This window comes from Chrysemys picta, chromosome 10 (assembly GCF_011386835.1).
Source record: "Chrysemys picta bellii isolate R12L10 chromosome 10, ASM1138683v2, whole genome shotgun sequence".
Classification (NCBI taxonomy): Eukaryota; Metazoa; Chordata; order Testudines; family Emydidae; genus Chrysemys; species Chrysemys picta.
The window spans coordinates 81,658,112-81,684,804 of NC_088800.1; the positions used below are offsets into that span (position 1 = coordinate 81,658,112).

Consider the following 26,693-nt stretch of genomic DNA (forward strand, 5'->3'; position numbering starts at 1 on the left):
AAGGTTGTTTTGGAGCGCTGTTCATGTGCTTGAAACACAGAAAGAAACACCAGACATCCAGTGCTATATGCATTGCTCTGTACATACGTACTGGAACCCTATGGCCTTGAGTCAGCAAACACTTACTTAAGGAGCAGAGGTTTAAGCATGTGCTTAAATGCTTTGCTGGGCTTGAGCCTCTATGAAGATTAAGCTACAATCCTTCCTTAGTTCTCCTTCTTCCGCAGCGTTTACAAGCTCAGTAAAATTGCTGCCACCACCCACGACACAAAAGCACAAACTGCTCCGGACAGAACCAGTGCCGGCACCTCCGGTGCAACTCTGGATAGCTGGTGTTTTTCTGAAAGCCCCAGCTCCTGGAGGTGACTGCATAAGAAACTCAGTTTTCTAGCCCTCAAGTAGGGTCACCAACAGTCCCTTATTACAAGGCACGTCCCTTATTGTTTTGTCGCTGTACAAGAAGATTGGGAGTTCCTGAGTGTTGCAAAAAGCGGCAAGTAATACCCGGCCGAATGTAGGCGAGTGCTGCTTAGTATGATGATGATGATGATGATAACTTAGCCACCATATGAGTGCGACCCTGGCATTTCAGAGCATAGACCAGAGGTTCTCAACAGGGCTCCGGGGGGACCGCGAGCAGGTTTCAGGGGGTCCTCCAAATAAACCAGAAAGCAAGGCCAGCATTAGACTCACCGCAGTCCAGGACAGAAAGCTGAAGCCCAAGCACCTTAGCTTCGTGGGGTCCCCTGTGGTGTGGGGCCCCAAGCAATTGCCCTGCTCGCAACCCCTTAACTCCGCCTCTGGCTTTTAATCTACTGGATAGGCAGAAAAACAGTTGCTGTGGCACAGGTGGGCCACAGAGTTTTTATAGCCTGTTAAGGGGTCTCAGAAAGAAAAAGGTTGAGAAAAATCAGGCCTAGACCATCGCAGTCTTCTGCTTCGCATGGTCAGCGTAAGTGACAGAAGAGGAAGCCGTGCTTCAGAGGGAATGACCAGAACTGGGCAATTATCAAATGATTCATCTCCCGTCGCTGTCGGCCAGTCCCAGCTTTCGGCAATCAGAGGTTTAGATGCACTCAGAGCATGGGTCCCTGACCATCTTGGCTAATGGCCATGGATGGACTGATCTTCCAGGAACGCATCTAATTCTTTTCTGAACCCAGTTACACTTTTGGCCTTCACAACATCCCCTGGCAACGAGTTCCACAGGTTGACGGTACGTTGTGGGAAGAAGGGCTTCCTTACGTTTGTTTTAAACCCGCTGCCTGTTAATTTCAGTGGGAGACCGCTGGTTGTTGTGTTATGTGAAGGGGTAAATAACACTTCCCTGCTCGTTTTCTTCACCACACCACTCGTGATTTTCCAGCCCTGTGTCATACCCTCCCCACCCCCAGTCGTCTCTTTTCTAAGCCGAACAGTCCCCGTCTTTTGCATCTCCCCTCCTAAGGCAGCTGTGCCTAGGGCAGTCGTGAAAGGATCTGGGCCAAGTGCTTTTATTTTCTTCGCACTCTTTGGGCAGTGTGTGTGTGTGTGTGTGTGTGTGTGTGTGTGTGTGTGTGTGTGGGGCGGGGATCAGAATCCACCTTCTTTACTGTCCGGCTGCCAAACCTCTTCTCTGGGCAGAGAAGACACTGGCTCAGACAGGGCTGAGAATTCATTGAGGACTTTATATGGCAGGAGTGCCCAGCAGCCCCACTCAGGATCCATCCCCCCTGGTGGGACGCTAAAGACTTGGCAGAACCGGGGGGGAGGGGAAAAACTACATCTCCCAGGCACCCCCGCGCCCCGGCGCATGCTCCCAGCAGAGGCCGGACTCGGGAGCCGCGGAACGCTGGCCTTCTTCTCTCCCCCATTGTCTGGTTCGCTTTCCCCCGCGGTCGCTGATTGGCTCGGCCGGACGTCGTTCACCCCCCGCACCCGCCTCCTGAACGGCCCCTTCCCCTCCCCCCGCCGCATCCAGGCTGCGGGCTGGCGGCGCGGGGCCGGCCGGGTGCATGGGGCAGGCGAGCCCGCTGCCTGGCTGGCGTTGCAGGGAGCCCGGCGGCGAGCGCCCAGCCCGGCACGATGATGAAGTTTCGGTTCCGGAGGCAGGGGCACGACCCCCAGCGGGAGAAGCTCAAGCTGGATCTCTTCGCCTTCAACAAGGTGGGCGCGGCGGCGGCTCCGGGAGTCGGGCAGATCCCCCCCCCCCAGCGGTTCCTGGGGTGCTCGGAGCTGTACTCCGGGGCGTGGGGGTGCAGGGAGCCCGTGCAGCGCCCGAGCCAGCAGCCCCCCCACCCCCTGCTGCTGGGGGGCGCTCGGGGGCGGCCGCGGCGCGGGGGGGATGTTGGGCCGGGGCTCGGGGGGCTGCAGAGGGGTCCGAGCGCATTGCAAAGCCAGGGCCGGGGCTGGTGGCCGCTTGCCCTGTGCTCTCTCCCCCGGCTCGGGCTGGAAGGGCAGAGCCGGGCTCTGTTGTGATGCTGTTGGCTGCGTTTGCTCCTCTCTCGGGGCGTTTGTCCTCGCTTCGCTTTCCCCGCAGGCCGGGGGGGCCGGGCTGGAGTTTGTTGCAAGAGCGTTTTTCTTGCAGCGTTGCGGGGTTGAGCTTGGCTGCTTGAGACTGGGCAGGGGACGCAACTTGCCTTGTTTTTCCGGTGTGCACCGCTGAATTTCGGGTGCAGGGAAATCCCACGTCGGTTCCAAAAGCTGACCCCCCCCCCCAGTTGTGCATCTCTTCCCCGGGCCATCCATCCATCCATCCCCCTTGCAGGAGTCAGTCTCTGCATGTGTCTTGCACGCTCAAGCGAAACAATAGCTCGAGGAATACTCAATCTCCAGCGAGCAGACTTGCAGGAAAACAGGCCAGCCTGGTGCGGGTAGGGCTCCGGCTTGAAACAGTTAGTTTTCATTTACTCCTGTCCTCAGACGTGGTCTGGAAACAGGCTCAGGGGCTGTTTGTATGGGAGGAAATGGAGCTGAAGGGTAGATCAGCACCTGAGTCTTATTCTGGTGCAGAGACTGATAAGTGGCTTGGCTTTTGGCAGTGAAACTCTGCAGCAAGTTCTGATGCATCTCCGCAAAGGGGGTTTTAAAATGCCGAATTCCCTTCTGAGCTGTGTGCTTCCTTCCCCTTTGAAGGGGCAGAGCTGTGTCCCTTTGATTTATAGCTCTTTTCATCCTGGACTTTTGTCTCTTTATTGTGCAGGCTTAATAAGCCTGCTGGGATCTTTACATGAACCTGGTAAGTGACTGGTGGGGGGAGTGATACAGAAGAAGACCAGGGATCCTAGGAGGGAGGCGGCACTCTGTGGACAAATGCGTGCGCTCTCTCCCTGAAAATACTGATGTTCTGTTCTTTCCTTTATGGCCAAACGGGACTCCGCGGTCCTTGGCCTCCTGGCCACAAACACATTTTATGAGGCAGCCAGAAGCCGCCTCGGTAGAAATGCTGTAAATGTGGCTGCACTTTTTTGCTTTCGCATCTCTCACTGGGTCGCTTTAGGGGCTCCCCAAGCTCTCCGATCTGGGAGGTGGAGGGATCCCCCTCCCTTGTGCTGCACACACCTGCACTTCTGATCGGCACCCCTTAGGCACAGCTGTGTGCTCTGGGTTTTTTTTATGAAGATAAATAAAATCTCCCTGCTCGCGTGGAGTCCATCCCGAATGAGCGCATCAAAGGTTGATGCTTTCTCAGTTCTGCCACTTGCACACTAAAGGGGAGGGATAGCTCAGTGGTTTGAACATTGGCCTGCTAAACCCAGGGTTGTGAGTTCAATCCTTGAGGGGGCCATTTGGGGATTTAGCTGGGGATTGGTCCTGCTTTGAGCAGGGGATTGGACTAGATGACCTCCTGAGGTCCCTTCCAACCCTGATATTCTATGATTCTATGAAGGGAGGCCAGTTCCACCTTATTGCTTGTTTAGCTTGGAAGCGAATGCGGCATGATCCTGCTGTAGGAGCCTTACTTGCTTTGTGCAAACGTCCGTGCTCGTGGCTTGACAGGCTGTGTGATACTTACAGGAAGAATGCCTGCTGCTATACTGTCGTGGAGTTGTAGGTCACAACTGGCAGTTCTGACCCAATGCCTTTGTCTGGCCGTCTCTTCCCAGCCTTGCTCTGTTCCCTAGTGTTGTCCTTCGGTGTCTCATGGATTGCAGTAATACTGAAGTAGAGAGCAGGGCACCACTGTGCAGTCCCGGCCCCAGAGAGCTTGCAGGGCGAGTGGAAAGGGGAAACCAGCGGAAAGGTGATGACTTGCCCACTGGCACGCAGCAGGTCAGTGGCTGAGTTGGGGAGTAGAACCCAGGACCTGAGTCCCGGTCCGGAGCTCTGTCCACCTCCCATGGGCCTCGGAGCTCTTGCGTGTTGTCTGTATGTTTCACAGGACTCTCAGTTGCCCCATAAGGGAGGTAGAGCTGGACCTCAGTGGTGACGATTTTTCCTTGAAAAGCTCCTAGTGGGTCTGAAATGGGGATAAAACCCCCCTGTCTTGGGGCTCGTCCTGTAGGGTTGTGGAGGTTTTGCCCACCTTCTCTTGTGGTGTTAATCTGTTCCCAAAGCGAAGCTGGAACTTGCCTAACGAAATAGGGGATGTGAGAAAGCAAGCTGTGGGGACCCACAAACCATGAGGTGCCTAAATGGCTGGGGGGGGGGCCCCCATGCTTGGTGGCCCCACACTTCCCATGTCAGGCTGTGTGGCTTTACTGCTGGCTTAGCACACTAGGGCTGTATGTGGATTGAGGTGGCTCAAGAACAGCCTGCTTGGGGAGCCCGACATTTCTAAAGCCGGCCGTGGCTGGGGCTCCTAGTCGAACTGGAGACCAGGATTCAAAGGGGTGTAGTGATGCAGACGGCTTCCAAATCAGCCAGCTGTGTGTTTTGGGCTTGGGAATGGTACTAGCACTTGAGTCCTGTAGCCAATTTGTTGGCTGTTCCTGTCTTTGCTAAAGCTCCCTCCTTAATATGTGGGTCTCCCCAGTGGGGCTGGGGACAAAGCCCTGAAGGATTCTGGGGCTTCCGCTACCTTTGATCTGCAGTGGATTTCCCATTGATGTCAAATAGGAAAAATGAGCTGTGTATGGAGGCTTTTAAGTCTGCATTTGAAATGTACAGTGACTGTGATCGCATAATCTCCTCCTCTAGTTGTGCTAGGGAATTAGACAGTCTTCCATTAATCTCCTGAGCAGAAAGAATGGACCACTCCCCTAGCAGCTAACTCCATTGGATAGGATTGGCACGCAGCTCGGTTCTGGGACATAGCCTGGATATCTCTGGCAACTGGTGGGGTGGCAGGCTCGGAACCTCCCGGTTTCTTCTGCAGCCTGCCAGAAGCAGTTTCCTTTGCTACCTTCACGTCCGCAAGCAGCTGTGCTTTACGATGACTAGCCTGCCCCCAGAGGAGCGAAATGCTGGACGCCCATTGACTTGCAATTGGGTTTTCCATCTGCCTTGAATGAAGGATCCGGAGGGAGTGGCGGTAAACAGCAGCTCAGGAAAGAGGTAAAACTCCACTCTGCGTGATGCTCCGGCATGTGGGGACGTCTCTAAATGGCCAGGAGCGTGGCTATCCATGAGACAAGCTTAGCTGATCTGGGGTGGGCGTGGCCAGCGTTATAACTGGCAGGCCCATTGTGCTCCGTGTTCAATATGGGGAGCGTGACCATGAAGCTGAGCGTGATCTGAACCGATAGTGACTCCTGTTGTGGTGCTTCATGCTGACAGTTGTGAGCAATTATTGGTTTTATCCATTCTTGTTAGCATAGGCAGGCTTAATGGTCTGTATGCCTGGAGCTAGCCATAGAACTCCGATGCCAGCAGGAAGCTAACGGAGACGGTATAGATTCAGATTTCATAAACAGATGCACAGTGGCCATCTCTCGTGCACTGGCTGTGGTAGCTCTTGTATTCGCAAGGGATTGGGTTAGATCTGCCGGGGTCTCTGCCAGATCATCGTGATCAAGGATGGAATACTAACTGATTGCTTTAGACGTTGCATTGTCCATGTCAGAAATGGGTCAGCCCAGCCTCTCTGCCTCTGCAGACCTGGGGACGGTTTTGGCTGCAGCTGAAAACCAGTCTGGCCTGGATACCTGTCCCAATTGCACAGCAACCTCCCTAAAGGGTAGCCTCTGCTACAGAAGCCAGGAAATGCTGTGGGTCAAATGCAGGGCAGAGCTGTGTACAAGAAGCTCTGTGGCCAGTGCAGTTGGTCTCTAACTGCCTTCTCGTCCAGGGCCTGATCCCATGAGGTGGGATGTTCTCTCCATCCCAACTGAAGCGTAGGCCATGGCTCTGTTCCTTGCAGGGCCCAGAGCATTAGAGAGAAAGGCCTGGACTGATCAATGCTTGCAGACATCTGCAAAGGAATCCAGATGGCTCTGAGGCCGAGCTCGGGCACCCATCCTAAACCGTTTGGACAATCAGTGAGCTTATATCATCCCCTCCCACAGCCCTGACATCAGTTTGTGTTTACAGAACCTTTGTATTCACAGTGAGGCTGCAGATGGGAATAATTCCAACTCTGCCCCTGGAGCAGCTGCGCCAGTGCAGGCAAGGACGGGAACGGGGCTGCACTGGAAGAGCTACGTGAGGTTTACTCTCACTTGGAATGGAGGCAAATGCCAGTTGGCGCAAACTACTGTAGCGCAGCGGCCCTGTGTAGTGTGGCCATGTGCCTTGCCCGTGCTATAGGCAGGCCTCTGTAATCGGTGACACGGGACCTGATCCTGCCGACGATTCCGGTCCTAACGCTTACTGCCTGGCTAGTCTCACGAGGAGCGTTTGCAGGATTGGGTGTAAAACTAGATACGTTCAAGGCTGTTACAAGCTGCGGGGGTGGGGGAGCATGGTGCGGTTCTTGCTTTGAGTCCCTAGGCAGTTTTGTCCAGTGCTGGGGGGCCTGGGGAAAGCAAGATTGCTCTGAGGGGCTTTCTGTGGATGCAGGATTTGCATGTGGTTGGGGTCTCTGCACTGCAGCAGGAACTTAATGAGGAGCGGCTCTGAACTGCGTTGTGCTCCGCTGAGCACTTCGGGGTAGGATCGTCCACCTGACTTCTATTAAGACTCTTCCCCCCGCCCCTCCCAGCTTGCCTGAAATCTGATTTGTATCTGCTGTAACCAGGCCCGGAGCTTGAGTTCGAGAAGGCGGCCTCTGCGTGCCAGATACAGCTCTTGGGGATGTCGTCTGGCGTGGCAGGGAGGGAGGGGATGTGTTGTACTACGGGCTTGGGTCATATGGAATAGCTCGTTAAGCTGTCGCTCTGACGAGGAATTTTAAAGCTCTCTGTGGATTTAGTGGCAGAAGGAAGATGTTGGGGAGGGGTAATAGTGGAGGCTTGTAGCAGGATTAATGCGCTAACCTTTCACCCTGGAGACTTGTCAGTTAACAAGTAAAATGCGTTGCCTCTGAATCTGATCCCTAGAGGTCACCGACTCTCTCACTCACTGCATAACTCAGGCAGCCCATGCGCGAGACCTGCCACTGGAGTGGCAGGTACCACTGGCGCCAACGGCTCCTTGCTGGCACTCTCATGCACTATGTCTATGGCTCTCCTCTTCCTCTCGCTCACGGTCTCCGAGAAGTGTAGAGTTGTCTGACTACAGGCCTCTTCCAACATCAGATGGAGGTTGGGGGGTGGGCCCCTGATCAGTGGGGAGAAGAGCATCTCGCGGGCAGTGACAGATCCCGATTCCAGCGGTAGGACCAGTGCTCTTCCCAAATAAGCTGTGTTTCTGCACGGCCCAGTGGCTAAACTCTTTTAGCCTTGTCAAAACACAAGATTTACTCAGTCCCCTCGGGGTGCTTGACAGCTCCCTGAAATCTGTAACTCACCAGAGCTTTGGCTCAGTAAATCTATAGATGCTGAAACCTGGGGAAGGGGGTTGGTGGCACTGGGTGTCTCTCTCAGTGTGTAGTATCTGGGGGGAGTTTGTAGATCCTCTAGCTTGTCATTGATGAGAAGGAGCTCATCTCCCTCCCATCACACCTATTGATCTGCTTTGGTCCTTCTTGTTGCCCCAGGTCATAGTCATGGTCATGAATGACGTAATCTGACTCCCCAGTGTTGTTCCATCACACGGGGATGAGGAGCAAGTGACTTGAGCCCTAAAGCTATTTTCTACTATATTCTTGAAGCTATATTCTGGATGGCTCAAGCACCAACGGCCTTCCTCTAAAGGAGGGCTGACTTTGGGGAACTAGCTCCCGGGCCCTTTTCCCCATTCAATGGCAACAGAATGACAAGGGTTGGCCTGACTCTGAGGTGGCCTCTCATCCTGGGGCACTCGCTAGTCTAGAGAATGGTGCGTGGGTTCTGGAAGAAGGAATGTCTTGAGGATGGAGTGATGGCCACTTGTAAACAGGTGCTTTAAAGGGATCTGTTGTGGATCAGAACTCCTTGTCTCTTCCTCTCCGTTCTGGTTCTGAAAGAGTGTTAAAAAAACGTAAGAACATAAGAATGGCCCTACTGGGTCAGACCAAGGGTTCATCTAGCCCAGTATCCTGTCTTCCGCCAGTGGCCAATGAACAGAGCAGGTAATCATCAAGTGATCCATCCCCTGTCGCACATTCCCAGCTTCTGGCAAACAGAGGCTAGGGACACCATTCCTGCCCATCCTGGCTAATAGCCATTGATGGACCTATCCTCTATGAATTTATCTAGTTCTTTTTGAACCCTGTTATGGTCTTGGCCTTCACAACATCCTCTGGCAAGGAGTTCCACAGGTTGACTCTGTGTTGTGTGAAGAAATACTTCCTTTTGTTTGTTTTAAACCTGCTGCCTATTAATTTCATTTGGTGACCCCTAGTTCTTGTGTTATGAAAAGTAGTAAACAACACTTCCTTATTTACTTTCTCTATACCAGTCATGATTTTATAGACCTCAATCATATCTCCCCTTAGCCGTCTCTTTTCCAAGGAGAGATATGACTGTTCAGGCCAGTTATGGATTTCTGAAGGTCCTTTCTCAAAATAACCCAGCTCCAACGCAGCTAGAAACGAAGCGCCTCATTTTCAAGAAGATGGGTAACTCCTGACCAGAAGAATGCACTGCGTCTTGTCCAAGTGGGGCCTGGTGGTGGCAGTAGCTCTGTGCCAAGATTCTGCTTTGTCAGTCGTTGGCTGTAAAAGTGACCACAAAGAACGATTCGAGAACAGATCTAGGAAGAGGAACGCAAACTGTGGAATGCAACCAGACAAGAGGAAATGGTTCTTTCCCTGAAAGGCTTTGTATGAAACCAGACAAGGGGAGTGGGGGAGGCCATGCTAATGACAGCCGTGATGCCTCTGCTGATATTTGGAGTAGTTATAATCAGGCTCTCCTTGGATGTCGTGGTGACAAGTACAGTGCGAACTGGATCTGCTTTGAGCAGGATGGGCCCATGAGCTTTGGTAAGCTGCCTCCAGACTCATCATGGATTGTCCTGGTGCTGCCGTATTCTCCAGATGTGTAAAGTGCTCGAATATTCAGCCCTCTGGGTGGTTCTTCCTAAGCTCCCTAGGAAGATGCATAAAGTATTGTACCCTTGGTTCAGTGTTGCTTCCCCTTAGTGGCTCGATGACCAATTAGAGCAGTGTTTTCTCAAGGACGGGTCCGTGGACAGGCGCTGGTCCCTGAGATCTCCCTGACACCGTTTAGGAAGGCAGCAAACCGGTCCCTGGTATCAAAAAGGTTGAGAAAAACGGAACGAGAGGACTGTTTGCAAGCTGGCTGACAGCATGGAAAATCTGACCCACTGGCCCTCTGAAAATGACGAATCCCTGGCCAGCCGGGCGGGGACAATCCCAACCGCGTGCTTGGCCTCGACACATTCTTTATTAATTTGAATGTTCATAGTTCCTCCTGTTGGAAGGCATAAAGGCATTCTAGCCTCCCCCAGGTGAGGAAACACCATCGCCACTCAGATCCACATGCCCTCCTCAGGTCATGTACGGATCTGTGGCAGGGCCAGGAATTTCATCTGGCAGCCCTGTCTCCTGCCTTGATGTCTGAATTCAATACCAGATGCAGCTGCTGTTCCCTCCCTATCATCATTGTTCCTCTGGCTGGAGAGGGGGTGCAGCCATCTGAGTCGCTGCACCTGAACTCCCCTTCCAAATAGGCCGGGCTAGGAATCGGGTGTTTGCAGGAAAATGGGGAAAGAGCAAATTAATTAGCTTCTGTAAGGAATCCTGCAGCTGGCAATGAAGCAGCAGGCCCCACCCACTGACTGCTTCCTGGATTCCTAGTTATCCCAGGCCAGTGATGGAGCTGATATTCGAGTAATTAAACCAGGGTGAGAAATGCAGCTGGGTGGCTGTTAAACCGTCGTGCACCAGCAATACCTAGCTCACTTCATTGGTGTGTGGAAACCCGTCCAAAAAGAGACCACCAGTGCAAGGGAAGTGCTCTGAGCAGCTGGAGCGTGAGAGAAAAATAAAGTGTTTGCTGCTGACGGCTCGTAATAAACCAAATCTGCAGCTCCCAGTGGGAAAACCGGGGGAGGCAGTTTGAGAGGTGGGAGCATTGGCTTTTGGGAGCTGGGGGAAACATAAAATGGCAGCTGGCTAATGTCAATTTGTGTGTGGTGGGGGCAAGATCCTAATCTGCCGCTCGTTGTCGCTCAGGAGAAATGTAAGGACGTACTGTATGCATCTGTGGTATGTCCTGCTTTAGGTTGAAAGGGAAAGGTTGTCTCCTGACCTGGCAGGTTGATCATCTGGGAATACTCTATGGCAGGTGTGGGCAAACTACGGCGGGTGGGCTGGATCCGGGCCACCAGCCGTTTTAATCTGGCCCTTGAGCTCCCGCTGGGGAGCGGGGTCTGGGGCTTGCCCTGCTCTGGCGCTTCTGGGGAGCAGGGTCGGGGGCCACTCTGTGCAGCTCCCGGAAGCAGCGGCATGGCCCCGTTCCGGCTCCTACGTGTAGGGGCAGCCAGGGGGCTCCGCTCTGCACGCTGCCCCCACCCCAAGCACCACCCCTGCAGCTCCCATTGGCTGGGAACTGTGGCCACTGGGAGCTGCAGGGGCGGTGCCTGCGGACAGGGCAGCGCACAGCGCTGCCTGGCCGCGCCTCCTCATAGGAGCTATAGGCGGGAACATGTTGCTACTTCTGGGAGCCGCTTGAGGTAAGCACCGCCTAGAGCCTGAACCCCTGAGCCTCCCCCCACACCCCAACCCCCTGCCCCAGCCCTGATCCCCCTCCAAACCCCTCAATCCCAGTCCAGAGCCTGCACCCCTGGCCAGAGCCCTCCCCCCGCATCCCAATCCCAATTTCGTGTGCATTCATGGCCTGCCATACAACTTCTATACCCAGATGTGGCCATTGAGCCAAAAAGTTTTCCCATCCCTGCTCTATGCAGTGATGTGTCTTAGGGGCTTATATGATCCCCAGTCCCATAATATCTGAGCGCCTTGCAGTCTTTCATGCATCTGTCCTTGCAGGTAGGGAAATATTAATAACCATTATATAGATGGTGCACAGACAAAGTGACTTGCCCAAGGTTGCACAGGAAGTCTGTAGCAGAGCAAGGAATTGAACCTGGGTCTTCTGGGGCCTAACCACTGTGTGCCATTCCCCTCTCGGGGAGTCGGAGGTGAAGCCTCCAGTTATAGAGGGAACTGCATACCCGTTTTATTTCAGCTGTGATATCAAATCCTTTCTGTCCTGTGTGGACTCAGGGGATCCCGTAGCCCTTGATGTAGGAGATTTGTGAATGTTTCCCCTCCAGTCACCCCTTATGACTGTGCAGTGTCTTGTCAGGAACAAAGAATTTCCTTGTGCAAGGGACTTGGGAGAGCTGGGTTGAATTCCTAGCGCTCATGCTGACCTATGACCTCGGACGCTGTTCCCAACCTAGACTGTGGGTGACGCTTCCCCTGTGAGAGCGGGTGTTGAAGACTGTAAATGTCACTCGCTACCTGTGAGTAGCTCGTTGGTGTCCTACGCTGGCTATCTCCAGCCCATGTGTTGGAGCTCCTCTGCTGGCAAAACAGCCTAGTAGTTAAAGCAAAGACTCTCCTGGCTCAAAAAGAAGAACAGGAGGACTTGTGGCACCTTAGAGACTAACAAGTTTATTAGAGCATAAGCTTTCGTGGACTATAGCCCACTTCTTCGGATGCATATAGAATGGAACATATATTGAGGAGATATATATACACACATACAGAGAGCATAAACAGGTGGGAGTTGTCTTACCACCTCTGAGAGGCCAATTAATTAAGAGAAAAAAACTTTTGAAGTGATAATCAAGCTAGCCCAGCACAGACAGACAGTTAGATAACAAGTGTGAGAATACTTACAAGGGGAGATAGATTTCAATGTTTGTAATGGCCCAACCATTCCCAGTCCTTATTCAAACCGGAGTTGATTGTGTCTAGTTTGCATATCAATTCTAGCTCAGCAGTTTCTCGTTGGAGTCTGTTTTTGAAGTTTTTCTGTTGTAATATAGCCACCCGCAGGTCTGTCACTGAATGACCAGACAGGTTAAAGTGTTCTCCCACTGGTTTTTGAGTATTTTGATTCCTGATGTCAGATTTGTGTCCATTAATTCTTTTGCGTAGAGACTGTCCGGTTTGGCCAATGTACATGGCAGAGGGGCATTGCTGGCACATGATGGCATATATCACATTGGTAGATGTGCAGGTGAACGAGCCCCTGATGGTATGGCTGATGTGATTAGGTCCTATGATGATGTCACTGGAATAGATATGTGGACAGAGTTGACATCGGGGTTTGTTACAAGGATAGGTTCCTGGGTTAGTGGTTTTGTTCAGTGATGTGTGGTTGCGGGTGAGTATTTGCTTTAGGTTGGGGGGTTGTCTGTAAGCGAGGACAGGTCTGTCTCCCAAGATCTGTGAGAGTAAAGGATCATCTTTCAGGATAGGTTGTAGATCTCTGATGATGCGCTGGAGAGGTTTTAGTTGGGGGCTGAAGGTGACAGCTAGCGGTGTTCTGTTATTTTCTTTGTTGGGCCTGTCTTGTAGGAGGTGACTTCTGGGTACTCGTCTGGCTCTGTCAATCTGTTTTTTCACTTCAGCAGGTGGGTATTGTAGTTTTAAGAATGCTTGATAGACACAATCAACTCCGGTTTGAATAAGGACTGGGAATGGTTGGGCCATTACAAACATTGAAATCTATCTCCCCTTGTAAGTATTCTCACACTTGTTATCTAACTGTCTGTCTGTGCTGGGCTAGCTTGATTATCACTTCAAAAGTTTTTTTCTCTTAATTAATTGGCCTCTCAGAGGTGGTAAGACAACTCCCACCTGTTTATGCTCTCTGTATGTGTGTATATATATCTCCTCAATATATGTTCCATTCTATATGCATCCGAAGAAGTGGGCTATAGTCCACGAAAGCTTATGCTCTAATAAACTTGTTAGTCTCTAAGGTGCCACAAGTCCTCCTGTTCTTCTTTTTGCGGATACAGACTAACACGGCTGCTACTCTGAAACCTCTCCTGGCTCAGCCACTTACTCACTTTGAGACCTTTGGCAAGTCACTTAGCCTCTCTTTGGTGTATCCCCACTTACAGAATGGAGCCCTACATCCCAGAGGGGCTGGGGGCAAACTGATGGCTGCAAAGCACTAGAGGCCCTTGGCTGGAAGGTGCAGAGGGAATGTGGTTAGTACAGAGCCCTGGGGCTGAATGGCGGGTCGGCTGGCTCTCGTCTAGCTCCAAGGAGCCTGCATTCCAAACCCTTGCTTCATACTCGGTGACTCCTCTCCTGTCCCCTTCTTCCTCCCATGCACTGTGTCTTCAGCCTAGGCCAGTGGGTGCAGTACTGACTCTGAGCAGTGGCAACCACGTTAACAGCCAATGCTATCGGCCGCAGAATCTGTTTTCCTTGGTCTCATCCATGCAGTCACCAGGCCCTGCCCTGCATAGCTTAAGAAATCTGACCGGCCAGGGTGGCATGACGACAGGGAGCCTAGAGCTGTCTGGCTTGGTGATGGAGTCCCCCGCAGGAGGAGTAACATTGGCACCCATGCGTCTGACGAAGTGGGTATTCACCCACGAAAGCTTAGGCTCCAATACATTGGTTAGTCTTAAAGGTGCCACAGGACTCTCTGTTGCTTTTTACAGATCCAGACTAACACCGCTACCCCTCTGATACTTGGCACCCAAGTCTTTCAGAGCTATCCGATTGCTGTCTTTCAGGGTGGGAGAGAGGATACCCATGCCCTGCTCCCTGGATCGCCTTTGCCTGACGGCTATTCACTGGAACTCTCCACTTGAAAATGTGGCAAACTTTAGTGCTGGTCCCAGCCCTGTTCCCAAGAGAATTGTAGTGGTATCATGTCCAGTGCATCCTCAGTGCAAGGTGACAAGGTGTCCCTCTGTCCAGGGTGTGAAGCCCTTGCTGTCATATAGACCCAGTCCCCAAACCTGGTCTTCGTCGAGCTAGAGCGTTGCGTTGTTCCCATGGCATTTCAGAGTCTTTCCCCTAACCTTGTGTGGTGCTGTTTCAGAATATCTTGCACGTAAAGAGAGCTGTTGGTCTCTAAATGCCAGAATAGCACTAGCAAATCAGCGCTTTTTACGATTCGTACTTACCATGACCAGATCCTGAATCTGTTCTGTGTTGCTACTTTGCAGAGTAACCGTGTGGGCCACGATTTCAGGGGGCCCCTATTTGGGGGTGCTGCAGTTGGTGTCTCTGCAGTGCATTGTCTTCAGAACAAGTCGTATGTTTCAGATGGGGCTGATGACTGATTTCTCAAGGGTTTTTGCCCAGCCATCCTCTGACTGGCTTCTGGCAAACTTCTCCCACTACCTCTCAAGCTGCCTTGTTACAGTCTGATCATGTATTTAAAGGTTTAGTTGTCCTTGGACTGTAAGTTTACAAAAAAAACGTTTTTTTTTTTCCTGGCCTTTCTTTTGTACAAGAGCATCCGTAGTCGGGTCCTCCTCTAACTCCCTGCTACGTACCGTTGGAGAAAATACTTTGGCATTAAAAGGGGCACTTGGAACATCTGTCGCCCACAGCAGCCACGAGGAAGCAGGAGGTTAAGATCCGCTAAGTGGACGCAAGGGTTAAGAGTATGTGTGTGGAAGGTGCAGTTGGGAAGATCCTACAGACCATATGGTGACACTATGGCTATGTTTACACCACAACCTGTGTCAGCAAAACTTATATCACTCAGGGGTGTGACTGTGCCCCCCCCCCCCCCCGAGCGATGTAAGTTTCACCGACATAAGCGTTCGTGTGCATGCCGCCATATTGGCGGGAGAGCTTCTGCCGCTTCATGCAGCGGCATGTGCGTATAGACATGGCCTTATTCCTAGAGCCAGTTGTGAAGCACTGGGGAGAGCCTTCTGCGTGAGGGGCCTTGGAAATGCCCAGTATTCAATGCCCCTGCTTGGGGAGATGGGTCCTGTCTGTGAGCATTAGGGAAAGGGGTGCCGGAGCTGGAATGAGCTTCCTTCACTCTGGGTAGGAGGAATTAACTGGTCTGTACGCTGAGCCTGTAATAGGGTCTCTTGCTGACATCCCTTCCTGGAGAACTTGTCCGTTAGGAACACTTTCGATGCAAAAACAGCCTCTGTTTCTCTGAGTTGGCAAGTGGATTGAAGTTCATCCAATAATCTAGATCCAGTTGCTAAGAGGGGTCCTCCCTCTAGCCAGCCTTTATGCTGGGCTGTCCCCTAGCTCTGGTTGCGGGTACCAAGTAGAATGCCCATATCCCACTGCCCACCTCTGCTCGGCTGCAGGCGTGAGGAATATATTCCCTGGGTGGTCGCGTTCAGAGCTGCACACTGATCGCCAAGGGGAAGCGGGGAGTGTTTGCTGAGCGAGAGCGAAGATTCATTCTCTTCCTGTACTGAGCTCAGATTGACCCTGACACTTGAGACGTAGCTGGAATTCGGATACTTGCACGTTGGTCCTGGGAAAAAAAACAAAACAAAAACCCCAGTCCTTGGATGGAGCGCTGCTGGGACTGCTTAGGGGAGGTGGGAGGGAGCGGTTGCTCCAGGCGGCTCTTCCAGCCAAGCCTGATTAATCTTTTCTCTTCTTCCTCCCTTCCACTTCTCCTAAAACGTGGCCTTCCAGGAGGCCACTGGGGTGGGAGCAGCGCTAAGGGAGGCTGCACCTGCACTGCGTGGGCTGCGTCGACTCTTATTAACCTTCCTGAAAGGAAGCTGTGGCCAGTAATAGAAGACCGCCAGCAGTCTAAGGAGTGGGGCTGTCTATCCAGGGCTGCTTTTATAGGGAATCCTAGCTGCAAAGACCAGGCTTGGGCCGGAGCCACGGCAAATCCGGCGCTGCCCTCCCGGTTAAGGCTCACGCAGGCTGTTTGAAAGGCTTTGATGAGACGCAGTGGGACGCACAGTGGGACGCACTGTGATTGGCCAGCCCCCGCTCACTTGGTTATTCCAGGCTTGGTAGCTGCAAGGGGTCTTGAGCTGCGGCTCTTAAATTTGGCTGCAGTTTACAAGCTGTGTGGAGCTTGGACCTACTGTCTCCCTGTAATGCTCCTGCCAGTCTGGGGCAGGGCCCGGCTTCCCACGTTCTGGACCGTGCCAAGCCCAGTGGGCCCTGATCCTTGGCTGAGCTCTGAGTCACAAGTCCTTCTCTGAGGAGCAGGGAAGGCGAGGTCTGCCTGTTTTCAGACAATGCCAAGGCTCAGGCTTGGCCAAGGGCTAGAAATGTTAGATGAGGTTATAGCGGGTGTGGTCCTTGCTTAGCCCCCCTGGGCAATGGGGCAACAGAACTGCCTGGCACCGCCGGCACATCCCGTGAAAAAGGCGTTCAGGCAGGTGCTCAAGGGGGAGTCAGTCTCTGAGCAGCAAGTGAGCGAGAGTCCCTCCCCCTTCTCCCCAGCATTGCAGGGAAGGGTGGCATGTAAATTGTGAGATCTTCTTGGGCCCTGTAAATAGGGATGCAACTGAACTTCTTTTTTGCATGCGCTGTCCAAGCCTATGGAGGCAGCACCGGCCGAAAGCTTTGGGATGGGCCCCGTGTAACCATCTCTGGGGGCTACAAGCGAGTCCGCCTCGCACCGCTGAACTCCGTGGCATGTGACGCTGTCTCGTTTCTCTTGTCTTCCTCCTAGACCGTGGAACATGGGTTCCCCAACCAGCCGAGCTCTCTGGCCTACGACCCCAAGCTGCGAATTATGGCCGTTGGCACCAAATCGGGAGCTGTGAAAGTGTATCCTTTCCAGGACTCTCTGGAGAAGGGCGGAAGGTAGGGTCACCTCCTGCCAGCTGGGGGGCAAACTCGCTGTAGCTACAAATGGGCCTGATGTGGCCGCTGCACATGGCTCCGGTGTTGTGTTGGTCTCATTCGAACTCTTTGGCTAACTGTAGACACTGGCTTGGTCTTCTCTGTTCACCTTGGTAGGTGCTAGCTAAGCATTTCGTATGGTGTCTCAAGATACCTTGCAGGCCAAACAGCTGGGACCTGCGGGGGGTGATCCAGCCTTGACTTGGTAGAAGCATTCCTTACTGGCTCAGGAAGGTGTTGGGACCACTCTACGCGAGGGCTGTATTTCAGCTCAGCCCACTGCGGTTCCGGGATTAATATGGCAGCTGATCTCGATTCAGTAGCTCATCTGCGGCTTTGAAAACTGGAACCTCTGGCTGAGAGCCTGTAGTGTTGGTCGGGAAAGTGGGGTTTCTTCTCCCATGAAATAGCCTCGAGTATTGTGAGCTTCCCAGCGGATGTCCTGGGTCTCAGACCCTGGCTGATTGCATTGTCCAGATGAGAGTGAAAATTCAGGCTTACAACATGGAACTTTGAGTTACTTGTCTCTGCAAAATCTCACAGCAATGATCGCAACCAAGCTTAAGACCTGGATTAACTGCTTCACTTCGGTGCCCACCCAGGGCCGAAGGCTGCAGAGCCCTCTTGGAAGCAAGGCTAGACTGTGTCGTGAGCATTGTAACCCACTGCGAATGGGTGGGTTCTTGCTGTGCACGCGAGTTTGCTAGTACCCGGCTTCTTGTGGGTGTGGGTTGTTTATACGCATCTAAAACTTGGAAAACAAGCGTGCCGTTCTGTTCCCACCTTTTTTGGCAGGCAAGAGTGGAGGGGACGGAGGTGGAGCAGAGTGGCTCGAGGTGGGTGGGAGGACAGCCAGCATCTGGGAAAGGTGTATGTGTGGAGGGGGTGTATGTAGAGCTTAACCTATTACCTCTCCAGGTGCCCACATTGGAGGTAGTGGTTGGAGCACAGAACTGGAGCCCAGGACCTCTTAGTTCTGACACTGATCCCTTCTGTTCATGGGTCCTCGCTTGTGCCTCTAGTTTTCCCCATCTGTTAAGCAGGGATGATGGTGTTTACCTGCTTCCCAGGGGTGTTGTTCCGTAAGGGTTAGTCACCACGCCTTGGGGATGGGAAGTGAAGTCACGGCTGCATGGGCCAAGTTTGAGGGTGGGGTGGGGGAGGGGAAGGCTGCTTGTGCTCCAGATAGGGTGGGCGGGTGGGAGCGCCCGCCCTCTCCCTGCATGGGTGTTGCTGCAAATAGGTCTTGCCAAGATTCCAGCCTCTGCACTCAGCTGTCTGTGCAGAGCAGTGACTCAGAGTTGATCCTCCAGCTCTCAGTAGGAGCATGGCTTTTTCCTCTTCTAGCATGTTTCCTACTCCGTGCCTAGCAACCGGCCCTCTGGTAAATAGCTGAATGGCCGTGTATGGGCCTTGGCTTGGCAAAGTGGTCATAGAAACCAGCTTGTGAGTAGGGGCAGACGTGGAGACAGTGACCAAACGGCAGCCTCGCGTCTGATGCCAGCGAGCCTTGCCATCCTGTGCTCTCCTCCTGCCTCCAACCGTGGTGGCAGTGGCTTTCCTGCCATGGTGCTACTTTCTGCCCTTAATGGACAGGGTAAAACTGTGCCCATGTGAGCCAAAGGGGCAACCTCATTGAAGCTCTTGGATTTCCTTCAAGTGTGGCAAACCAAACGCCTCTCTGCGACCCCTCACTTCAAGCACAAGCCTGCCCTGTTAGCATAACCTGGTTATAGCTTTCCCTGGGCATCGGGGATCTCTCCATGGAGAACTGAATCCGGGGTGTGTGTGTGTGTGTGTGTGTTCTCCAAACTCCTCATTCCCAAGGGGTGGGGAAGGAAACAGCTGAACTTGCTCAATCTTCCAAAAATACGGCATCTGACTTATGAATGGAGTCCACCTCCGCTCTAAGTAGACGTGGTGTCATCGCTCGCCGTGGAGCGGTGCCCAGGGGAAACGGCAGATCAGGCACTCAAAACTGACATTCCTGGATCCCACTGGAGAAGGAGCAGATGTGTCTGTTTCTTCCTCCTCCTCCTCCAACAAACCTTCAGTCCAGGGGGTTATTTAAGGAGCACAAATTGCAGGCTGAGGATGGCAAATTGCAGAGGTGGTTGGGGAGAGCAAGGCTGGTGGGGACACACTGGGCCAGCTGCCAGCTGGGGTGCCAGGTACTTGGTGTTTAAAGCTCCTTGCCCAGTGTTTGTCTTTTTGTTCTTCCACCTCTGCAAACAATCGGTGGGGAAGGCGAACCTGAAATGGGGACCACTAGCCCGCCAAGTGGGCCCTCTCCCCCGGACAAATAGGGCAGAGTTATTAGACAGCAAGGTCTGGTGGATAAGGTACTGAGCTGGAGATCTGGGTTCTACATAGATTGGCAGGACTTCGGGGGCAGGAACTGTGGGTGTTTTTTGTGTGTGTGTGTGTGTGTGTGTGTGTGTTCTGTTTGTACAGGGCCTAGCACAGTGGGGTGCTGACCCATGGCGGGCTCATAAGTGCTACGTTGATACAAATAATAAATGTGTCCATGCATGGAGTGCACAAGTCTGTGTCCAATTAGGAGCTGGATTTCTCTCTGAAAAAATAATACACGTACATCCAGCTTAAACTGCAATCAGTTAAATGCTGAGGCCCACCCGATTCTTGTGCATCACGCAGGGCTCGGACAACACTTCTTAGCAAATACCCTGTTTTTTTGTTTTTTTTTTTTTTTTTTTTCTCCAGTGCAGAGGAAAGACTCCTCTCTAGAGGCAAGACATGGGCCCAAACCACAGCCTTAGAAATGGGGTATCTGCATGCGGTCTACCAGCACATCTCTCGCAGGGATGCCGCTATGCAGAGGAGGGACGCCCTGGACAGCAGCCTAGTGACTTAGGCTGGCGTTTTCAGGGAATTAGGATGCAGTCTTACAGGGACCCTTTGGGGAAGGGCCTTTCCCAGCTCTGAGGCTAACTGGCTGCCCCTGAATCAAGCGTCTGTTTTGAGCCGTTGTGGGCGTGGGGGCGGGGAGCTGACCCATTGTATCCAGGGCATCCTTGACCAGTCTGCTGCACGTAGCCAAAGCCCCTCAGAGGAGAGGGGAGCTGGCAAGTTCTGCGAGGCCTGGCAGAGAGCGTCCTTTGTTGCTTGCTGTGTGGAGGGACTTCAGAGGGCTTTCTGGCTGCAGGCCAGGAATCAATTTGTCCCAGGGGTTTTGAGGCCCTGTTCTCCGGGTCCCGCTCCACAGGAATGCGAGGGGGTGTTAGTCGGAAATCAGTCGGACGTGCCGGACAGGACAAGGTGCAGAGCTGGCCCTTCCCTGGCCTGTCCTAGCCGTAGAATCTCCTCCCGGCGCCACTGCAGCCTCTCTGCACGGGAGGGGGGAGGAAATCGAAGACCCAGTCGCTGTGTGCGCACCCGAGAGGAGCTCCCTTTATTCAGCGTCCTAGCACAAAGCTGGCATTTCTTTCCATTGTGCACCAGGCCTGAATGCCGGCCCAGCTGCGATGTCGCTGGCCACGCAGCCAGAAGATGGCTCTGTTTGTCCCCGGAGTGGAGAGCTTAGTTGACAGGCACAACAGACTGTGTGTGTGTGTGTGTGTGTGTGTGTGTGTGTGTGTGTGTGTGTGTGTGTGTGTGTGTTGGCACCAATACGTTGCCCTGGCAACTCGACCCCCTCCCAGGTCCCAGTTGTACAAAACTGATCTAGGAGCACAGATGCTCCTTGGGGCAGGGACCGTCTCTATTCTATGCTGTGCATCCCTACGGGGTGACGTGCAGTAACAGTACGAATAACTAGGCAGGGGCGGCCTCAGTGCCTTTTCCTCTCGCTCCATCCTGGTTAGGGTTAGCAGCATAAAAGGTCCTCTCTTCACCGCCACAGCAAAGCCACCGTTGCCAGGTCACGTAGCCTGTATCTGAAGCTATTGCTTTCGACAGGGCTGGCTAGAGCCGCTTTAGCATCGGCTGGGTGGATTGTACCCAGCAAGGAATCGCCTCAGTTGGGTAAGACTGAACGTCTGCCGGTGGCAGTGGATAACTTAGACAAAGTGAGCGGCTTCCCATTCCCCTTGCTCCCAATCTCCAAGCCCACTTCAAGAGCTCAGTCCAGGAGGGTCAGCGCCTGCTAGCTCAGAGCAACGGGTGGAAGCAACGTCCTAACTAACCACCGGCTGCACCAACTGTTTCTTTCCCTTTTTGTTTTAAACCTGCTGCTTATCAATTGAATTGGGACCCCTGGTTCTTGTGTTATGTGAAGGGGTAGAGAACGCTTCCCTGTTTGCTTTCTCCACACCAGTCATGATTTTATAGACGTCTATCCTCTTCCCTCCCTCCTCTCCCCACCCCCCCAGCTGTCTCTGTTCCAGCTGAGGCTCTTCAGTCTCTCCTATGGAAGCTGTTCCATCCCCCTGATCATTTTTGTTGCCCTTCTCGGTACCTTTGCCAATTGTGAGATCTTCTTTGAGATGGAGTGACCAAGTCTGCATGCAGTATTCAAAGCATCAGTGTCCCATGGATTTATATAGTGGCATTTTATTTACTGTCTTATCTACTATCCCTTTCCTAATGGTTCCTAACATGGTTAGCTTTTTTTTTTTTTTTTTTTTTTTGACTGCCACTGTACATTGACCAGATGTTTTCAGAGAACTATCCACAATGACTCAAAGTTCTTTCTCGTGTGGTAACAACTGATTTAGACTCCATTTTGTATGTATCGTTTTGGGGAAAAAAAAATCCCACGTGCATTGCTTTGCAATTAGCAACAGTCAATTTCATCTGCCATTTTGTTGCCCAGTCACCCAGTTTTGAGAGATCTCTTTTGTAACTCCTCGCGGTCAGCTTTGGACTTACAAAATTACTCAAGATAGTTCTCCTCTGCAAACTTCACCACCTCACGGTCTGCCCCCCTTTCCAGATCATTTATGAATGTTGACCAGCACTGGTCCCAGTACAGATCCTTGGGGGATGCCGCTATTTACTTCTCCACTGTGAAAACTGCCCATTTATTCCTACCCTTTTTTCCTATCTTTTAACCAATTACTGATCCATAAGAAGACCTTCACACATATCCCATGACTGCTTACTTCTTGTTTCAGAGCCTTTGGTGAAGGACCTTGTCAAAGGCTTTCTGAAAGTCCAAGTACACTGTATCCACTGGATCACCCTTGTCCACATGTTTGACCCCATCAAAGAATTCTAATAGATTGGTGAGGCATGATTTCCTTTTACAAAAACCCTGTTGACTCTTGTCCAACAAATTGTTGTCGTCTTATGTCTGATAATTCTGTCCTTTTATTATAGTTTCAGCCAATTTCTTGGTACTGATGATAGGTTTATTGGCTTGTAATTGCCCCCCCCCCCTTTTTTTTTAATCGGCATTTCATTTGTCCTCCAGTTATCCGGTACAGAGGCTGATTTAAGCAATAGGTTACATACCACAGTTCTTCAATTTCATATTTGAGTTCCTTCAGAAGTCTCGGGTGAATCCCATCTGGTCCTGGTGACTTATTGCTGTTTAATTGTCCGATTTTGTTCCAAAACAATCCGTTCCTCCTGAGTTGGCCAAAGAAACAAGCTGCGTATGCTGAAATGCAGGGGCCTGGTTTTCACTCGGACTGGCTCCATTGGAGAACTGGGTTCCAGCTTCCCCTCCTCCCACAGCAACTCCGCTTTAGAAAGCTGCAGCCCCCTCCCAGCAGACTCCTCCAAGGGGGGGCTTGTTCTACATTGGGATCGGCAACCTGTGATCCCTGGATGACTGTTAAGCTCTTTCTGCAGAGAGAGGTGCCCGGGGGAGACTTCGTTGAGGTTGGGGAATGGGTGGCTGGATCAACCCTTCATCGCTGGCCATCCAACGATTGAAGGCACTGGGGCCAAGGCCATGCAGCAGTGACTTCAGCACTCGGAGGGAAAGCCCTTGATGTGGGGGCTATGGGTGACTCTCCTAGCCTGACGTGGAGGCAGAAATAGCTTAAATCAGTCTCTTCCTACTGGGGCTTGGGCAAGGCTAGTTTCTACCCCCAGTGGCTTGAGGTATTGTCAGGAGGCTGCTAAATTCCAATGAATCTGGATACATACCTGGGCTTTGTCTAGTGCTGCTGTGTGCCATTAAGGAAGCCTGTCATTCCAGTTCACAACGGCCTTTCCCTTCTCCAGGGGCTGTTCCCAGAGGACTGCTCTCCTTCTGGGACTGCAGTGGGGTAGAGGGAGCTACTGGAAGCCTTCTTAGCCTTGTGTAGCCAAGAGAACAATGCAGCTGTGTCCATTGGCACAGGGAGACTAGACTTCAGTTGCCTCTAGTTACCTCGGTTAGCGGTACCTGTTAGTGACCCGTGCAAGCCTGCTTGTGAGGACAGAAACAGACCTTTGTTGGATGCCCTCCTGTCTTGCTGCCTCCCTATCTGGTGACACACCACGGCTGTCCTGTAGATGAGGCTAAACCTACGTCAGGTGCTCCAAATGATTCACTAGCAGTAACTAGTGGAATGGTGAACGCTGGCCCCTGTCACACGTCTGGTGTTAACCCCTTAAAACCCTGACTGGTGGGGGAGGGAGGAGGAATGACCTCTTCTGGGTGTTGTACACCTATTGCACCCTGTTACAAGAGATCACACCTGGACTTGTGTCTGGGAGACTCCGCTCATTGGCCGGCAACTTACTGCTAATTCACCTTCAGCGGATAAGGCTTATTGTTGAAAGCAGATGTCGATGGCTTGGTCCTGCAAGAATACTTGTCACTTTCTGAATAATTCTGACCCGAGGTGGTCCCTAGGCAGCCTGGTTATCCGTCGGAACCCCCTGTATTTGAGGGCAGGTTTCCCCTCCGATAGCATGTAACTTAACTTCTCCACTGGCAGTGCCGGGGTGGAAAGGGCGCTGGTGGTCTTACCCACTGTGGCTCAGCTTACCCAGGGCATAGGGAGGCTCGCTCTTGAGCTGCTGCCGGTGAAGCTGTACAAGGAATAATGAAATGGTGGGGGAATGCCAGGGGGGCAAAGCTAGTGCAAACACCGGCAGTAAAAAAGGCCGCTCTGGGGGTGTGGTTTCAGCACTTCACGCAGCCCTGGAGCATTAGCAGCGTGGCAGGCGGCTCTGACACTGTTTTGAGCTCAGGCTTTAAACTCCTACAACTGGCTCCAGCGTTGCTGTGAAATGTAGAACAGTAGCTGCGCAAACCACAGCGTGATGCAAACGAGCACCGCTGTGGATAATGTTGACACTGGGGGGAAGGGAGGAGAGCTCAGAGCTCTCCTCTTCGGGTACATGGATCTGTGGGGCACTTGTGTGTGGTGAATTCAAGGGATCTACCCCAGGACTATTAAAAACTTTACATTCCCTATATTACTGCTTAGCTCGAGTGCTTTTAGGCATTGCTATTAACTCTTCACTCTCCCCCGGACATTAAAGTACTGGCAGGATGCGTGTGTGCCCGGGCTTGACAAAAGAGAACACTGAACGTGGAAACTTTCCCCAGACACAATTACCATGAAAAGTGTTTTGTGTTTCTTTATGCCCTGGGCTGTCAGATGAGCCGCTGGAACTGCGTAGTCGTAAAAGTGAAAGTGACCCATCTGTTTTACCCACTTAAGCTGAGTGAAGTGTTTAAAGTAAATGAGTCTCAATGTATTTTGGTTTTAAGGTGTTAAAAGTCTGGGGTGTGTGTATGTGTGGTTGTACTGCAGTAGCCAATGGAAAGCTTTCATTATGCAACAGTCATCTCTCTGATCTGCTCGGCCCGGCTTTGGAGGGCGTCTGCAACCCTCCTGCTCCAGTACAGTTGTTGCCAGCGTCCATGGTCCTGTAGAATAGAGCTGTACAGATGGTCAAGTGACACCTAACCGTTGGATCGCTGCTCTAGATGTCTGCAGAAAGAAACTGCAGTATTTGCATCTCCACTGGAGACGCTATTATATACCAGATTTGCTCTTAACTGGCCTCGAATAACTCTTGCTCATTGTAGTCCCTGCTCCATTCTTCTGTGTGTCTGAGGGACCTTGATTACTTAAAGGTAATTTTGACCAAACTTTACTAAACAAACCTAAGACTTAAAACATTAGAACGATGGAACCAAAGTTCTAAACAAAGCAGGGGTGTGCAGGAGAATCTGGAAGCAACAGTTAATGGCTTTCTGCCAATGCCCAACCTGAGGGAAGTGCAAATAGTAACCAGCGTGGGGTCTGAAAAGCAAAGCAGTCCACCTTGTTTATAATGAGAGCATAAGGAAATCTCCCTGATAGTGTCACTTTTAATGAGCGCTTCGCCTGCACTCCGGCACAAGTATGCATCTCTCTTGCCATTGGGGTTCCTGTTAAAGCTAGTGTGGTGTTACTCCTGTGGGGGGGTGTGCACTGCTTCTGTACCAGCTCTGTGGCTGGAGGGCACGCTCTCTTGTGCTGTTGAGCGAATTCCTTGCAGCACTAGGTTGTCCCTCGTTGAATTGCAAAGTAGGTGACAAAGGTTCTCCAACTTCCTCCTGGTGGCTGGACATTATGTTGTCGAGCGGGAGCAGACCGCAAATGCTCCTTGAGATGCTGCCATGGGATTGCTGTCTTTTGAGGATCAAATTCCTTCTGGATTTTTATTCCTGCCTGTCTCACGTGGCTTCAGTTCTGGTCCTGGAACCCTAGCAGCCCTTTTCCCTGTAATGTCCCCTTCTCAACTAGGGCATTAGCAGTTTCCCATCTGTTCAGGGAGCTCACCAATTCCTGCTACAGAAGGCTCTTTGGTGATCCTGAATGCAGATAGGCTAACTGCCAGCGTGGGACTCATTAAACTCCTCCCATCGGCAACCTCTAATTGCTGTTGTGGCGTCTGTAGGACTTCCAACTGTGGTAGTCTGGAAGCATCCCCTTGCTGGAAGGCTGCCTTTGTGGAGTGAGCAGTCTCCCTTGAAGAGATCATGTCTCCTGCTAACATGCACTGTCTTTATTGGGGGGAATTTGTTGTAAGCTTCCCACTGAAACGTAGCTTTTGGTTAACTCTGGTGCACTGCTGGCTGCTCCAGCCAAGATTCCTGTAGGAGTCGTCAGGATTTTAACGAGTGCATAGGCAGATTTTTAGAATGAGGCTGACGATAACGAGTTTGAGCAGAGGGACAGTCACCTTGCGTCTGGCACCGTCCTGTTGGAGACACTTACAGTGAGATGGTGTATATCGCATTAGCGCATAACACAAGTACATTTCCTAAGCCTGGATAAATTACCAGCTTTACAGGCTTCTCTCTGTAAAAGATACAGCTGATGTCAAATGCAGAACGCTGAAGCGTTTGACACACTTGCAGTATAGCAAATTCACCACTCACTGACTCTGAGTTTATCACAGCAGAGGATTTCTCGATAGGTGATAAAATGCCAGATAGTAGATTATGCAAACTGTTGGGTCTTTAAAAAAATAAAATAAAATCCACTGCTTGTATTAGGCTCCTCTAAATTGTTTGCCAATTGTATTTTCCTGTGTGGTTAGGCATTTGGATGCTGTGAAGTGAGCCTCGGAAATGAGGTCAGATAAAAAAAGAGTGAGGAAATGCTTT

General features: G+C 52.0%; 1 protein-coding gene across 1 annotated transcript in view; it reads left to right on the top strand.

The window, feature by feature from the left end:
- Positions 1 to 1,894: 1,894 nt before the first annotated feature.
- The window catches only part of LLGL1 (LLGL scribble cell polarity complex component 1), a 63,309-nt gene continuing 38,510 nt past the window's right edge, over positions 1,895 to 26,693 (top strand). Inside the window, exons 1-2 of the mRNA XM_065560205.1 lie at positions 1,895 to 2,145; positions 17,013 to 17,110. Of these exons, the coding sequence (XP_065416277.1) occupies positions 2,065 to 2,145; positions 17,013 to 17,110 (179 nt within the window). The 5' untranslated portion in view covers positions 1,895 to 2,064. The remainder of the gene's footprint in view (positions 2,146 to 17,012; positions 17,111 to 26,693) is intronic.